The 17,820-nt window shown below is 27.3% G+C and overlaps 3 protein-coding genes across 9 annotated transcripts; 2 read left to right on the plus strand and 1 right to left on the minus strand.

The window, feature by feature from the left end:
• The first annotated feature begins 14 nt into the window (after window positions 1-14).
• LOC123268667 (peroxisomal multifunctional enzyme type 2) lies at window positions 15-6,183 on the plus strand. 6 transcript variants are annotated; one of them, XM_044733968.1, is made up of 4 exons: window positions 15-211; window positions 285-343; window positions 1,515-1,567; window positions 4,266-6,183. In XM_044733968.1, the coding sequence occupies exons 3-4, from the start codon at window positions 1,530-1,532 to the stop codon at window positions 6,106-6,108; spliced, it is 1,881 nt and encodes a 626-aa protein (XP_044589903.1). In that variant the 5' UTR covers window positions 15-211; window positions 285-343; window positions 1,515-1,529; the 3' UTR covers window positions 6,109-6,183. The 6 variants fall into 6 exon arrangements, with proteins under 6 accessions (XP_044589903.1, XP_044589902.1, XP_044589905.1 ...); XM_044733967.1 differs by having other exon boundaries at window positions 1,520-1,567; XM_044733970.1 differs by having other exon boundaries at window positions 15-144; window positions 284-343.
• A 1,235-nt stretch (window positions 6,184-7,418) lies between these two features.
• On the minus strand, window positions 7,419-8,534 carry LOC123268689 (protein ABHD11-like). Its single transcript, XM_044734011.1, has one exon. It carries the CDS (start codon window positions 8,486-8,488, stop codon window positions 7,574-7,576), a length of 915 nt encoding a protein of 304 aa, XP_044589946.1. The 5' UTR covers window positions 8,489-8,534; the 3' UTR covers window positions 7,419-7,573.
• An 833-nt stretch (window positions 8,535-9,367) lies between these two features.
• Window positions 9,368-17,564, plus strand: LOC123268696 (protein dj-1beta). 2 transcript variants are annotated; one of them, XM_044734021.1, is made up of 5 exons: window positions 9,368-9,548; window positions 9,615-9,773; window positions 11,050-11,239; window positions 11,315-11,445; window positions 17,433-17,564. In XM_044734021.1, exons 1-4 carry the CDS (start codon window positions 9,378-9,380, stop codon window positions 11,440-11,442), a joined length of 648 nt encoding a protein of 215 aa, XP_044589956.1. In that variant the 5' UTR covers window positions 9,368-9,377; the 3' UTR covers window positions 11,443-11,445; window positions 17,433-17,564. The 2 variants fall into 2 exon arrangements, with proteins under 2 accessions (XP_044589956.1, XP_044589957.1); XM_044734022.1 differs by lacking the exon at window positions 17,433-17,564 and having other exon boundaries at window positions 11,315-11,494.
• Window positions 17,565-17,820: the final 256 nt, after the last annotated feature.

Raw genomic sequence — 17,820 nt, forward strand, 5'->3', positions numbered from 1 at the left:
CAGTTAATATATAGTTAATTATTCATTATCCGATACAAGATACCAGAGACATCAAGTGATTAAAGTCTTGTCAAGTCATTGAATTATCAAACATTAAAAATTCATCTGCTGTTTTAACCGACCGACATTGTCAGATATAGACACTGGATTTATATTTATTTTTTACTTTTAATATTTCTTTTTTTATTTACTACAATATTTAGTACACAAGGTAATAAATATATTTCTATTATTAATTATAATTTATTTGTATTTTGTCATTCATTTTTATTATTTTTTTTTAGGCTCCGATTAGTGATCTTTGAACCCGCTGATATTGAAACAAGTGTTATAAAGAAAAGAGGTACGACATTTGTTGAAAAACATACTGTTAATTTTTTTTTTTTTTATTTTGTTGTGCAAAATTGGTTTATTAGTGTGTAACTGAAAATAGTAAACAAAAACTTTTGTATTTATAGAAAAATACTAATTATTAGAAAAAAGTGGTATAAAAATTAAAGGCAAAACTAAGTATAAAAGTGGCAGATGGAAAAGATTTTTGTTTATTAGCCGGTCTTTCACAAGAAAAAATTTGACAATATAAATTTTTACTCTTTATTTTTTAAAATATTTTCCTCGCACTCATAAAATTTTTATTTTATTGTGAAAAAAATTTTAGACGTCATTTTAAATTAATTATACAAGTAGTCATTTTTATTAAAAATTATTATATTAATTTTTAACAATTTGATTTTAAAAACAATTTTATATTTTTCTTGCATGATTTAAGGAGATGAAAGTAAATATCATTGATAAGAAAAATTACTCAATATGATAAAATTTACTGACGTGGAAAATGTAATTATTATTTCATGAAATACACATTTAAAATTAAAATAACGATAAGTTGTAAAATTATCAGTGTCATTCGTATTATAACAATTGTAATAAGTAAATAATACTTTTAATAATAATTATTATTGGAGTAGTTTATGTTAAAAAAACTATTTTAATTCAACGTCAAAAAGTATTAAAAATAATTTATGAATGTTTGAAAAAAGTCAAAGACAAAAAGAGTATTTAATGTCGCTACTAGCAAACAGTAAAAAAATACAATTACAAGTGTTATTTTTTATCCAGGTCGTTAACGATAATATATTTTTTTAACTGATTGATTATTCTATTTTAAATAATTAAGTATTGACAGTATACATATAATATAGTATTTTAGTTCATTATTTATATTGTGATGTATAAATAATTCAATCGGAGTTAACAATACTATTCTTTATTTAGGCTCAATGCAATATGAACGTTAAATTTTTAAATCCAAATAAATCAATTTCGAACGACTATAAATCTAATCAATAAACTGAAGAGCAAAATTTAGACTGTGATATTAAGTGCTATTTTTAGTCCTGCTAAAAAGAAATTAAAATTTATCTACGGTGTTATAATATTTTTAGATAATTTATTAATATTATTTAATTGATGTACACAGATCAAACAGTAATGACTTTGTCTATGTCTTTCAATACAGCTAGAGTATCATGTTCATCCAATTTAAATCGGTTTCTAAATTAAACCAGTAAGCTAATTATTATTACGGTAATTATTTACAAGTGGGGTCAACCCCATTTTGGGCCATAACTAAGTAAAAAATTAATATTTTCATTTTTTTTTATTCTGCTTGTTTTTACGGCGCATTTATGATAAAAAATGTCGTGAAAGAAAAAAATAAAGATTTCGATAGCTTTTTTGCCTTCAAGAGTTGGAAAAAATTTTGGCTCATGTTTTTGGCTAAAATTTAGATTTTATCTTTTTTTGATATATTTTTTTTTGAAAAGTACATAAAAAAAGGAACAATTAAAAAAAAAAAAAGTTGAATAAAACTCAAAAATTCATAAATATTTTGGAAAATTTGTTAAAATTGTGATAATCAACTTTTTTCTTTTTTTTTTTTTTTTTTTTCAAGGGGAATAGCCACTGTGAGGATCAAAAAGATCGATGATTTTCGGGAATTTTTCATCACGATTTTTTAATTTTTAGGTTTTTGAGGGGTTGGTGCCGATTGAGTATTAGCACCGGCACGTGCCAGAGTCGCGGCTAATTGCGCGGTTGTAATTTCCATTGCGCCGGTACACGATGATCCGTTTTGATGATACGCTGAATTTGATGATTGAGACGAGTCGCCCGCCATCTCGTCGTCCCTCAAATTGTCCAGGTCGTAGGAGTACGCGGTTGATGCAGCGTTCATCGCTGATGACTAGAGACAATGACGAGAGTTATTTATGTCAAACTTTTCTTTCTTGACTACTAACGTGATACTATGATAAAATTCATAAAGATCAGTTTAATAGATAGACTTCTAAAAAATCTACCTAAAAATTAAAAAATTCGTACATTACTTATGATTAATAAAAATTAATTTTTCTGCAAAGTTTTTCGGAGAAGATGTCTTGGTGCAGAGTTTATTATCCTTAAATAATTGTTTTTATCTGATCCCCACACTTATTTACATAAACATGATTTTTTTTTTATTAATCACTTTAACTTAATTTTGAATTATCCAAAAAATTTATTCTTACTTTTTAGTTTGGTTTTATGTTAAAGCATGGTTTTTTGAACTATTACTTATTTTTTAATTTTTTAATTTATAAATATTGTATTTTTTTTTATTTTCTTTAATGAGAGATGTCCATGTTGAGAGATTTCCGAATTTTCTTGTCCATAATTAGAGATGTTCATTTGTAAAGCTTTTCTATACTCAGAGTTGTTCATTTGTGTTTATGTCAAATAACCTTGATGTTTTTTATTCAAATTGTCTGAATTTAGGTTTGTTATTATTTTTTAAATTCCTTTTTTTCTTCTGTTTATATTTCCATTTTTAAAAAATTTGAATTGCTTTAATGGACTATTTTCTAATTTTAGGCCTTTTCAATTTTAATTTTGTTTATTGATATGATCCAATATTTTAGTAAATGTCTTAATATTTAGCTATAGTTATTTGATATTGTTTATTTTTAAGACTGTCATTATCAGGAGACTGATATTTCATTGATTTTCTTTTAATTGAAATATCAAATTTATTTGTATATTTTTGAATATTCAAATTATTTTTCTGGTGATTTACCTTAAAGGAATTTTTTATTTTTAATTATCTCTATGTATAGTACTTTTTCTTTGGTTAAAGTTCTATAATTATGTTTGTCTGAGCTTACAATTATTTATTTTATGTAAATTTTCTTCATAGTTTCGTTTATTTTTTTTATTTTTCAAACATATTATTAATTGAAATTTTTAGTGAGAGATGTCCAAATTGAGAATTTTTTATTTTACTCGAATCATTGCCAACCGTTACAAATCAATGACGACGACTGTATATATTTTTGAATATATAAACTTTGAGTTAGTAAAAAAATAAAAAAATTTTTTTTTTTTAATTTCACAGTGGCTATTCCCTTTAATTGTTAATTTTTTTATGTATTTAAAAAATGACATTAAAGTTAGCAGTTACTATTAAATTTTTTTTAATAAAAAAATTTTTTCCAAAAAATTTTTTTAAAAAATTGCATTTTTAATTTTTTAAAATTTCTACGTGTCAATTTTTTTTGTCATAATTTATCAGTTAAGGAAGTACGAGCACCAAGGCAACTTTTGATAAAAGGCTTGATTTTTTTTTTAATATGAAGTTTAAATATGTCTAAACAAATTCCGAAAATTTGAAGGAGATTGCCCGATCATTTAAATAAATAATTAACTTTAAAGTTGAGCAATTTAACATTGGTCTTATGGGGTAACCCCCAAACATTGATACATTTCTGTATTTTTCTCGTAAAACTGTCGGTGAATATTTTTAAAAAACTTATGAATGAAAGTAAATATATTAGTGATAAATTTAATTTAAAAAAATGTATATTTGCCCGACTAATTAAAGTGTATTAATTAAAAGAAAAATAAATGCCGCCATTAGCCAATGTTAAATGTATATCTATATATTGAGAAAAATCATATTGTTACTGCTCTCCCGTTACCGCGCTAGAGTCGATACCTATCCCCACCCTGCCTAGCGCTCGTACTTCCTTAAAAAAAATTCTAAAAATTATTAAATAAAAATTAAAATGGTTGACCCCACTTGTAAATATTTACCACTATTACACTTGATAAAGTATTTAAGCTTCAAAAAAATACTAAACTAACACATTAGCAGAATTTTAATTATAACTTTTGATAAAAATTTTTATAAAATTCTTAAAAAATATAATTCTAATAAAAAAATTTTCCAGATTGTTGACCACGATGTCAAAACTCCGTTTCGACGAACGAGTCGTAGTAGTAACCGGAGCTGGAGCTGGGTTGGGAAAAGCCTACGCTTTGCTATTCGCCTCAAAAGGTGCCAAAGTGGTAGTTAACGACCTAGGTAGCAGCAGACACGGCGACGGAGCGAGCCGTGTCGCGGACACAGTAGTCTCTGAAATAAAGTCCCAAGGTGGACAAGCGGTCGCAAATTACGACAACGTTTTAGACGGCGACAAAATAATAAAGACGGCAATTGACAACTTCGGTCGTATCGACGTACTGGTGAACAATGCCGGAATCCTACGTGATAAATCATTCGCCCGCATGTCAGAAGATGACTGGGACATAATACAAAATGTCCATGTAAAAGGTGCAATGCGTGCAACAAAAGCCGCCTGGCCATACTTCAAGCAGCAGAAGTACGGCAAGATAATATTTACATCAAGTAACAGTGGGCTTTACGGTAACTTCGGGCAAGCTAATTACAGCTCTGCTAAAATGGCACTTGTCGGTCTGGCAAACACTCTTGCAATTGAAGGACAGTCCAGTGGAATAAACACAAACGTCATTGTCCCAACAGCTGGTTCACGTTTGACCGAAGACATAGTCCCGCCGGATTTCTACAATCAGTTGAAGCCTGAGTTGATAGCACCAGTGGTAGCTTGGCTCTGTCATGAAGATTGCACCGAGAATGGCTCGATTATTGAATCAGCCCTCGGCTGGGCTGGTAAGTGTCACCTGATACGTTCCAATGGTAGTATTTTACGTAAGAGTCTTCAAGATTCACTGACACCTGAAACTGTCCGTGATAACTGGAGTCAAGTTACTGATATGTCTACCGCTAAACGCTGCGAGTCTATCGCTGAGGCTACTGGTGAGTTGATGAACGTAATTGAGCAACTTTCTAGCAGTAAAACTAGTGATTCATCATCCTCAAGGTCTTTTGATCCTAAATACACGATCAAGTACACTTATGACGTAAAAGACGCGATTCTTTATGCACTAGGTGTTGGAGCCACCACCAAGAACCGAGATGACTTTCAATATTTATATGAAAATCACGAAAATTTCTCGGTAGTGCCTAGTTACTTTGTTATATTTGGACCACTAGGAGCTCTTGGCTCTGATATGCTTGCCACGGCGCTTCCTAACTTGGGTGAAATAAATATCGCGGGAATTTTGCACGGCGAACAGTATTTAAAAGTCTTGAAAAAAATTCCTACTGAAGCAAATGTTGAAACGCGTTTCAGGATCCAAGAAACGCTGGACAAGGAAAAAATGGCTGTAATCTTGATAGAGCATGAAACTGTTGATGTAAAAAGTGGAGAAAAGCTAGCAGTTGGACAGATGGCTGGGGTCATCAAGGGCGCTGGAGGCTTTGGAGGTCCTAGGAACTCGGACCACGAGGTCCCGTTGATAGACGCTCCGAAAAGAAACCCGGATGTTTCTGTTACTCAGCAGACTTGTGTAGATCAGGCTGCTATTTATCGGCTGGCTAGTGGCGATATGAACCCACTGCATATTGATGCTAGTATTTCGATGATGGGTGGCTTTGAGCGGCCTATTCTTCATGGACTTTGCTCGCTTGGGTTCGCCACCAGACATATTCTTCAAACTTTTGCTCGCGGTGATACTGAGCTGTTTGATTGTATTAAAGCCAGGTTCGTTAAACCAGTTATTCCTGGACAGACTCTGCGCACTGATATGTGGAGAGAAGGCAAGCGGATTCATTTTCAGACTATTGTGGTTGAAAATAATTCACCTGTTATCTCTGGGGCTTATATTGATCTTAAGGATGTCAAGTTGGGGAATCAGACTTCTAAACTTTAGAATCTTGGAAGGACTAATTTTTGTTTTTGTGATGTAAGGGTTTACGCAAGGGTATTTAGATTTTTTTTTATAACGGCGAAGGGTTATTAGAAGTTGATATTTATCGTTAAATTTATTAGACTTTTTAGAACAATTAAAAAATTTTTTTAACTTTAATAATTTTTTTTAATTTGTAAAAATCAATTTTAGTTTTTCTTTTTACACTGAAAAAAAAAAATATTTTTATTAAGAAAATTTTCTTGATACAAGAATCTATGCTCTTGAAAATTTTCAAGAATATATATTCTTAGCTCAAAAACTTGTTAAATTGATTAAAATAATTTTTACTTAATTTAAATAAAGCTATTCTCTTGTTTATCTATTATCCAAAGATAACTATTGATGATCTTCTCTTCAGAAATTAATAATTAATAATAATAGAATATTTGTCCGTCATCGAATTTTTTGAACCAAGAAATTTTTAATTGAGTAAAAGTATTTTTTTTTTCTCAGTGTAAAAAATATAATTGCTCATATTAAATAGAAAGTATTAGATACTAATGAAAATTAATTTTTTAAATATGACATTAAAGTTAGCAGTCACTTGATAATTTTTTAATTTTATTCAATAAACAAATTTTTTCTAAAAAATTATTTTTTAAAAAATTGCATTTATAATTTTTTTAAATTTCTTCATGTCAATATTTTTTTCTCATTCTTTTTGTCATCATTTATTTGTTAAAAAAAATTCAAAAAATTATTAAATATCTGCTAAGTTAATTATCATGAAAATATATATTAATTTTATGTTCAAAATTTTTTTATACAGTTTAATAATTATGAAAAAAATTTTATAATATTTTTCTTTAACTATCAATCGAAATTAATTAACTTTCATAAATTTCTATTTTCTCCAAATTTTAAATATTATTTAAAAAATTATAATTTATAATTCTAAAATATTAACTACAATTGCAATTTGATAAAAATTAATAATAATTTTATAATTAAAATGGACAAAAAAAATGTGTGGTAGCCTTCCAAGGTATTTTTAAAAAATTAAAAAAAAAAAAAACAATAGCAAAAAAATTTAATTGACAAATTAAACATTACAATTTTTTTATCTCTAAAGTAAAAGACCCAGTTAATGACACTTGTAATTTTATTTTAATTAAAAAAAAAAACAAATCAACTCTAATAAATTAATAAATGAAATTTTTTTATTATAAATTTTAAGATAAATGTTTTTTTTGAGAACATTTTATTTTTTTGATTAAAATAAAATTGCAATTATCATACAATTAAGCACGTGTCAATAACTGGGTCTTTTACCTTATAAATATTTTTATACAAATCGTTACTAAGTTTATATTGTTGATATACTTTTATACTGTTAAAATAAAAAAAAAGTTATTTTTCAATTTTATTTATTCATTAACTAAATAATTTAATTATTTACAAATTCAATTTAATTATAGTACAATAATCAATTATTTATAAATTGACAAGCTAACTGTAAAAACTCTGCAGGTTTTTCCGATTGTACCCAGTGACCAGCACCTTCAACATACTTAATATCAACCTTGGGAAAAAGTTTTTTAATCTTGTCTTCATCTTCTCGCTTGACGTAATCACTGTTGCCACCAGCGATGAACAAAGTTTGTCCACCGAAAACTTTGTTCTTCAAACTTGGAACCAGCTCTGGAAACCTAGCAATGTTATTAGAAAAATTATCTGCAATAACATCCAAGTTAACTCTCCACTTGTAGACTCCAGGAGTAACTTCCATGACATTGGTCACCAAAAATTGTCTCAAGGACAGTGCGTCGATAGTTTTAGCTAGTTGTTGATCGGTACCTTTCCTAGCTTCAGACAGAGTTTTGTAATTATTGAAATCAATAGCTTTCAATGCACCAATAATTCCAGTCATCTCGTAGAGACTCGGGCTGGTTTTTACCGGTGACATGTCTACGACGATCAATTTGTCTATCAGCTCCGGATAATTCAACGCCGTCAGCATCATGACAGCACCTCCCATGCTGTGGCCAATGCAGACTGATTTATCAAAATTCAAATCTCTCATCAAAGCTTTCACATCTCCAGCCATCGCTGGGTAGTTCATTTCACTAGAATGCGGAGACTCGCCATGATTTCTAGCATCAACAGTTATCACTTGCCTCTTAGTCTGCTGGTTTATCGCCTTGGCAAGTGTATTCCAATTATTCTTGGAGCCAAATAATCCGTGCATTATTATAACTGGTGGTTTATCAGACTTTGAGGCATCATACGACGCGTATGATAATTTTACATCACTATTTAAGTAATTACTGACATGCGATTCTCGTGTCAGTGATTTTTTCAAGTGTTCAAGTATTATTTTGTTACTTACTCGTTTTAACATTTTTTCCAGTTGCAGTTCGGTGATTTTTTGAATATTTAGAGGTTATAATTTTATTATTCGCCTCACATTTATCATTTATTTTACTGAAAAAATAAAAATTATACTTTAGATAATTTAACGATAGAATTTAATTAGTAATTTATTTAAGATAAAATTTTTAATTCTTCAGATAAAGTTGATACCATTTTTAAAAAACGAATCAAAACACTTATGTCATTTATTTTTAAGTCACACGTTATGTCATGTGATATTTCTTACTAAATTATTGGTCGTATTAAACCGATCGCAACGCCATCACAAATTTTTTAAATTTTGCGATACTGAAGTTAGCTGACAGCTGTCAATTTTTTAAATTTTTATAACAAATCATTAACAACAATAATAATATTTTTAAAAATTTCCACTAATTATTTTTTTTAATTTTCACATGTAAAATATCTTTATTAAATATTTTTCATAATAATTTTATTGATATTTAATTATAAAAAAATTTCTAATGTTTGTCAATTTCAGTGTTATTTATTTTTTTTTGGAAAAATTTTTTTAAATAAAATTAAAAAATTATTAGTTGCTGCTACCTTTATTGTCATTTTTTTAAATTCTTATAACAATCAATTACAATAAAAAAAAATGCTTTAAAAAACGTTCACTGATAATTTTTTTAAATTTCTACAAGTGAAATTTTTTTCATAATTTCATTACTAAAAAATTCTAAAAAAATTTCTAATGTCAGTTAACTTCAACGTGATTAAAATTTCTGAATTAAAAAAATTGTCACATGTCTAGAGGCTCTATATATGTATACAATTGTATAAAATAACATGCTTATATCAACTATTTTCTGACACGGATTTACTTATACGTCTATATTTATTTCAGTTAATGGTTCATGTTCGCATTAGGTTCTACAACTTCGACTAAACTAATTTCTTCGTTTTATTCATCAAAAAAATTATTTACAACAATTGCGATGGCTAAAAAAACCGCTATTTTGCTGATGGCTGACGGAGCCGAGGAAATGGAAGCTGTGATAACTGCTGATGTCCTCAGACGTGCTGGGGTAAATTAAGGTTATGATTTTTCGACATTGATAAAATAATTATAATTGAATTATTTTTTTCTTTAGATTGATGTGACAATAGCCAGCATAACAGGAAAAGACTGTATTAAATGCAGTCGGGATGTAAAAATTTGTGCTGATACTCAGCTGGATGCTGTGAAAAATAACAGTTTTGATGCTGTTATTCTACCTGGTGGTTTAGGTGGTTCAAAAGCTCTTGCCAGTGTAAGTTTATTTAATTATAGTTTGGCTATATATTATTTTCTTGGGATTTGTAAATCGTTAAGAAGGTTGAAAAAGTTCATTAAAATAATTAACAAGAGTAATTATTAAAATTCTACTGGGAAACTTGGTGAGGTATTAGCCGGCTATTTGATTTTTTCAAGTGTAACTATTTATTGTAAAAAAAAAAAAAAATATTTATTTTTTAAACCGAAAAGTACACTGAGAAAAATTTATTTTGAAAAAAATAAACAATATTGTCAGAAGAAATTAGTTTATTAAAATTTTTAAATCATTTCATATCTTAGCTAAAGAAATAAAAATTTTTCTTAGTAACTTTTTTGTTGAAAAAAAATTTTCATGATTTGGGAAAAAAAGATTTTAAATGAAAATTCGCAAGTTGTCTATTTAAAATTGTTTTTTTTTCCAAATCAAAAAATTTTTTTTTGCAATAAGAAAGTTACTGTGAGTATAATTTTCATTTCTTCAGCTAAAAAAACTCGAATTTTTTTTCAAAAGAAATTTTTTCTCTTTTTTTCATGGTAAATTTTTTTTTTTTTTTTAGTACTTGAGATAATTTATTTTATTTTAATTTAGTCGTTCTTAGAATTGAAAAAAATTTTTACGGTATATATACATTTTATTTGTTCAATATGACGCATTAAGGTAGTTCAGTCATAAATGCAAAATTTTAAGAAGTTTTCGAGATTTGAAATATGGGTAATAGAATACGCACTACATGTGCTGTTGAAATATAAAATCAAATGATCGTATCAGAAATGAGATAATTTTAATTAAAAATGACATTTTAGCACAAGCAGTATGGATGAAGAGTGAGAAAATCACAAATATTTATGATTATTGCATTGAAAGGATTTTACGATCGTTTCAAAAAACTGATACCTGTTAGAATAATATACTTAAAATAACCCAAAAAAATTTTGAGAATTTTGACCGTGTAGTTTTTTATAAATTATTGATAAAATGGCTAGTTAAACAAAAAGAATCATTAGTAAAAGTAAATAAGAGATAATCTGTGAGAATGGCAGCACTAGCGAGTGAAAAGGAAAGAAGTAGCACAAACTATATGTTGTGAGTGAACTACCTTAAGAATTTTTAAATGAATTCTCTAATAACGACAATAATTAAATTTAATTAATAATACTTGATAAATTTGCATTCAACTATTGCTTTTAAGACTCAATATTTTTTAATATCTACTTATTTCTAAAGTTAATGACCCCTATAATTTATCAATAAAATTAATTGTATATTTCAGTCCAAAGAAGTAGGAGAATTGCTGAAGAAACAAGAAAGTGAAGGAAGAGTTATTGCTGCTATTTGTGCAGCACCAACAGCTTTAAAAGCTCACGGTATTGCTCCAGGAAAGCAAGTAACATCTTACCCGGCAATGAAAGACCAGTTGGTTGATTATTATAAATACTTGGAAGACATTGTCGTAACTGATGGTAAGAGTTATTTAATTATTCTGGTAAATAAGTTATCAATTTCGTTTCATTAATTTGTAATTATTGTTTCTGCAGGGAACATTATCACGAGCAGAGGACCGGCGACTGCGTACGCCTTTGGATTAGCAATTGTTGAAAAGTTGTTGAATAAAGAAGCAGCCCTTCCTGTTGCCAAAGGAATGCTTTATGAAAATTATAAGTAAATGTTTTTTGTAAAATTTTTTGCAAATAATAAATACATCTCAAACCAATTAATTATGTAGGTATCAATTTTCTAAATAGTGTGTATAGATAATTTCTTCAGAAACAGGGATTATTTGATTTTTTTTATTGAAAAGTTTAACGGTGTCATTCATCAATGAAATTTAATAAAAATTATAATCCAAAAAATAAAAATTCATATTGAAGTTAATTATATTATATTTCTACTAGCAACTTACAGTAAGTATGTGACTGTCAATATTTACTGATTATAAATAAAAAAACTTTGGCTTAATGATTTTTTTTATATTTATAATTACACTATACATAATTTGGTACTTTTTAAATAATTAAAAAAAAATTTATAGTTTCAATCTATATTGATTCATCTATGTTTTAAATCTATATGATTTCTTCACAATCGATGTTAATTTTGCCATGTTATAACTAATTTTTAAGTTCAATTAGTAAAATATGGAAATTCTAAATAAAATTGGTGGAAATTACACCATTAATTTTTTTTAATTTCCGCATTTGGAATTTTTTTGTTATTGAATTTTTTATTGAAAACAAATGTGTTCTAAAAAATTATTTAAAAAAAAATTGCATTTATCATTTATTCAAATTTCTACAGGTCAATTTTCTTCTCTCATTTTTTTTGCCATAATTTATTTGTTCAAAAAAATTCTTAAAAATTATCAAGTAGGGTAAATGTTCCAGTAGTTGACCGGGCACCAGTAGTTGACCGCTTTCATAAAAAAGTCTGAAAATTATTATTAACTGCATTTTTTATGACCCTGAAATTTATTTTTAACTATTGTTGAACTTATAATCATTACAATGAATAGGTATTCCAAATTTTATTTAATTTTTAGAACATCGAAAATAATTCATGAAAATTTTTCACCGCAGATCTGACTAAAATCGGTCAATTACTATAGTAAAGTATCCGAGAGGCGACTACATGTTTTAGTTAACAAAAAAGTTTCTATTAGGTTAATCTTGCCAAATTAAATTCTGAAGTAGTCTTTAATAGTTTCTTAACAAATCTCTCAATAAGATTTGATAAAAACAATCAAATAAATACCAATTCAACGACCGGTCAGATACTAGGACAATAAAACACCGTTGTACCATCAATAAATGACTTCGGTCATCTATTGGAACCTGCTATTTTTCAAAATACCAGTAGTTGACCGCATGCACAGTTGTAAGTTTCTAACCTATATAAAATAAAAATATAAATATGTTTACATAAGTGTTGTTATTTAAAATAATTTATAATTATTAAATTATTAGTAATAAAGAAATATTTGTGCTTGTTGTTTAATGTGTTTCAAATAAGATGATTGTTGAGTCAAGTTTAAATTTGTACACTGATAGGATTTATTAGCTATTAATAATTTAATTTATTTAGGAGAAAAGAGTACATTTATTAATAGTTAATAAGTATTTATTTATATTTAACCAATATTTATTAACAGTTAATAAATATTTTGTTGAGTGAATTTGTGTTTCGCTTGCAATGTAATACTTATGTTATGAAGATTGCTTATAAACAAAAATCATCTTTACAAATTATTTACATTAATTATATTATTTTATAATAACGTTTACTGTAACATAACAAATGTTATCACAGCTCATAATTATCTTTTATTATTTTAAAATATTAAAAACGTTAATTTATTTAGTGAATTGAATTATTATCAACAGACTCGATAGAGTCTGGCGCCAAGTTCCGTTCTCAAGCCAGACTACCGAATGTGTATATACCGTAAGCAGAACGGTTTTTTGAGGTTACAAATTTTTTTTCAAATTTATTTTGATTTTTTTTTATATGATATTTTATAATAGTAGTTCATGCTTTTTATTACGCGTATTACTTGATTATTATCAATTATCTTTATAATTTCTATTTAAAATTATTAAAAATGATCAGCACAAACTAAAGCGACCCAAATTTTTAGATTTTGACTTTTTTCTTATGTAAAAAGCGGACGGCCAGAGACTAAATAATATAAGGATACATGCTAATCTTATAATAGATGGGAAACTACAGTGAAAAAAAGATATTTGACAGCTTGCAATTACACATTCCAGGCGGCGCAAGAATAACTTTGACATGAACTATAGCTTAAAGGGGATAGTTTGCCAGCGGAAATGTATTAAATTAAAATTGTCAATTTTTATTATAATTACAAAAAATACTGAAATCCGAACAAAAACAGTTTCACTGTAAAAAAATCGCGCCAAGTCCACGTTCATAAGACTATTAAGAAAAAAAAATTTTATTTCTTTACAAAAAGATATAAAATAAAAAATTAAAAAATCCAAGTTACCGATATGGTTGTATATGATTTTCGGAAATTAAAAAAAATTTTGTTGTAAATTTAAAAATTAAAAGAAACAATTTTGGAACGTACTTGGTGTGCGTCATTGTGTACTTCAATTTTTTTTAAAAGTCCTAGTAGATAGATTTTCGGAATTTCATAAAAAGTGAAATTTTTCGTAACCACGCACACTAAATACGTGACTCACTGCACTACTTCTGACTTGTTGCCTCTACTCAACTGACCAAGAAACCCAAAATTTCCCCCACTTAATACTAGTCGGGTCCCGAAGACCGAGACGCGCCAGTGCTGCGTCGACTAATTAACGCACGAGTGCGGGTTTACCGTCACTGGGTAATTTACCCTGTTACAGTTTAATTTACTAATCTGTTACTTTTTTTATTATTATTAGTTTTGTTCTAAACTAAACGAATTTTGAAAACTAATAATACAAATCTAATTTAAATAAATAAGCATAAAAACATTATACATTAAACATAAAAAATTAATTAAAATTTACAAAATAACCAATGTTTGATAATCGGTCAACTACTATGTACACACCATGTTACTTACCATTAACGCGATCTAACTTTGAGCAATCAGCCCCTATTTACAGAATAGCGCCGATTTGTAATCTCTTTTTCTGCCCTCCGGCCGGAAAGTGGCAACTTTCTGGCCGCTGCGCTAAACAAAGTTGCCACATTCCGGCTACGTCGAGCAGAAAAATAGTATACATACCTTGGCCAGTAAAAAGTAAAGCCTCGGCTTCGCCTCGGCCAACAATTACATGTGATCTGAGACTTTTCTTATTTTACTGGCCTAGGTATGTAATATACTATTTAAACAATGCTGAGTCTCTCGACCTCTTAGGATTTAACCAACCAATAACGACCAGTGCTTTAGCGTCAATTCTCTTGTCTATGAGATAATAGTATCTACTCATATTTTCCTTACCTGTATATTTTTTCTTCTATATTAAAATTATATCATTGTAAAATCTATATTATAACTAAGTGTATTTTATTGAGATATTTTCATTTTTTTTTTTTTTTTTGTTATTTATGTCTTAATATTTTTATGTCAAATAATACAGTCGTCGTCATTGATTTGTAACGGTTGGCAATGATTCGAGTAAAATAAAAAATTCTCAATTTGGACATCTCTCACTAAAAATTTCAATTAATAATATGTTTGGAAAATAAAAAAAATAACCAATATCAAATAACTATAGCTAAATATAAAAACATTTACTAAAATATTAGATCATATCATTATACAAAATTAAAATTGAAAAGGCCTAAAATTAGAAAATAGACCATTAAAGCAATTAAAATTTTTAAAAAATGGAAATATAAACAGAAGAAACAAAGGAAATTAAAAAAAAATGACAAACCTAAATTCAGACAATTCGAATAAAAGACATCAAGGTTATTTGGCATATACACAAATGAACGCAACTCTGCATATAGAAAAGCTTTACAAATGAACATCTCTAATTATGGACAAGAAAATTCGGAAATCTCTCAATATGGACATCTCTCATTAAAGAAAATAAAAAAAAAAAAAAAAATACAATATTTATAAATTAAAAAATAAGTAATAGTTCAAAAAAATATGCTTTAACATAACACCAAACTAAAAAGTAAGAATAAATTTTTCGGAAAATTTAAAATTAAGTTAGTGATTGAAAAAAAAAAAAAAATCATTTTTATGTAAATAAGTGAGGGGATCAGATAAAAACAATTATTCAAGGGTAATATACTCTGCACCAAGACATCTTCTTCGGAAAACTTTCCTGAAAAAATTAATTTTTATTAATCATAGGTAATGTACGATTTTTTTATTTTTAGGTAGATTTTTTAGAAATCTATCTATTGAACGGATCATTATGAATTTTATTATAGTATCACGTTAGTAGTCAAGAAAGAAAAGATTGATATAAATAACCCTCGTCATTGACTCTAGTCATCAGCGATCAACGCTGCATCAACCGCGTACTCCTATGACCTGGACAATTTGAGCGACGACGAGATGGCGGGCGATTCGTCTCAATCATCAAATTCAGCGTATCATCAAAACGGATCATCGTGTACCGGCGTAATGGTAATTACAACCGCGCAATTAGCCGCGACTCTGGCACGTGCCGGTGCTGATAATCAAAAGATCGTATAAATTTATTGTGCCATCGCATTTTGCATTAATCCATTGGGTATCTTCTCTCTACAGATGATTTTTGTCAATATTTTGTAATAAAAAAAAAATTTTTTTTATACGCTTTTTTGGCTTTAAGAAAATTTTTCTGTACATATATGTTTTGAGAACAAATTTGGAACATTTTTAGAACAATTTTAAAACGTTTTTTATTTTTCCTAAAATTATTTAAAAAACGTTTCAAAATTGTCCTAAAAATCTTCCATAATTATCCTATAAATCTCCAAAAAATGTTCTATCCATTAATTTTGGGACAAATCTACAGCTGTGTAAAAATAAATGATCTTTTTCCTAAAATCATTTAAAAAACGTTTTAAAATCAACCTGAAAATGTTCCAAAATTGTTCTAAAAATGTGCCAAATTTGTTCTCAAAACATTCTAAAAATGTTCCAAAATTGTATAAAATTTGTTCTCAAATTGTTCAAAAAATGTTTTGAGATTATTCAAAAAATGTTCCACATAAGATTTTAAGGACAAAATTTTAACTAAATTGTTAAAAAAAAAAAAACGCGTGGATTCTAAAATTATCTTGGAAGCATTTCAAAAAAAAAAAAAAATACTCTAAATTCACGAAAAAAGTTCTTAAAATTCACTATTTGGAAATTTCCAATTATTTATGTGTTGTCCCAAAATTATCAAAAAAAATGTCCCTCATTGTATCACGTTTGGATGTCCACGCTTGGGACATTATTTGGACAATTTTTTTTTACACAAGTACGCTTTTTTGGCTTTAGTAATTAAAAAATTTTTTTATATCTATGAATTGAAAGGCCAAAAAAAATTTTTTGATCCGCCTTTTTGGCATTTGTCATGCGATATTAATAAATACTTTTTACTATAAAGCAAGTAGCAGAAATTTAGTAACTTTTTGATTTTATAAACAAGTATTTAATGAAATAAAACCAAAGGAGTTAAATTTCTGCTATATAGATGTATGAATAGATATAGAGTTATATAGATAATTAACGATTAGGATTTAAAAGATAATAAAAATAAATAATTCAAAGGTTTATTTATATGTAAAAATATATTATAAATTATAACTAAACAGGTTTTTAGACTTACGTGCGTAGTAATTAAATATTAAAATATTTCTAATACTATTTGAATATTGTTTTAAATAAGTGCTATTAAAAGCTTGCATAAATAGAAATATTATTAAAGATAAATAAATAAAAAATATTTAAACAATGGTTGTAATTATAAAAGTGTATTTCATAGATTTATTGGTACAAATTACAAAGACAAAAATAATTAATTCGATTAAATGAAATAAGAGAAAACACATTTTAAATTTAATAACAATGATGGTAAATTTTCATGTTTATTTTTAAAAAATTTTCTTTTGTATCCAATAAATTTTCTATCAGTCAGCAAAGAACATTTATTTCTTCTTATTATATTAAACTAATTATATCTCTAATAATTAAACTAATAATTTCAAATCTTCGTTACTTAAGTAAAGGTAAATCATTCTTTTGATAACATCCGGAAGATGAGCGTTAAAAATATCAAAAAGTATCTCATCAACTTTCACTAATAATTTCTTCCTGTAAAAAGCTTTTTTCAGACGGTAATAAATCAAGCCGCCATACAATGTAAATTGTCTTCTCAAAAGCCTTTCCTGTAAACACTTATTTTGATCAACAATCAGCAGAGCTAACGCTACAACAAATTGGCTTTTATGTAAAAGATCATAAAAGCTGAAATTAATATCAAGAATTTTATTTTCTTTCATCATTTGGACTTCCAGACAACATGCGGAATAAAAGCTGGCATACTCTGTTCCTTCAACAGCTTCCAAAATATCAGAGCAAACATAGAGTCCAGCA

This window comes from Cotesia glomerata, linkage group LG7 (genome assembly GCF_020080835.1).
Source record: "Cotesia glomerata isolate CgM1 linkage group LG7, MPM_Cglom_v2.3, whole genome shotgun sequence".
Classification (NCBI taxonomy): domain Eukaryota; kingdom Metazoa; phylum Arthropoda; class Insecta; order Hymenoptera; family Braconidae; genus Cotesia; species Cotesia glomerata.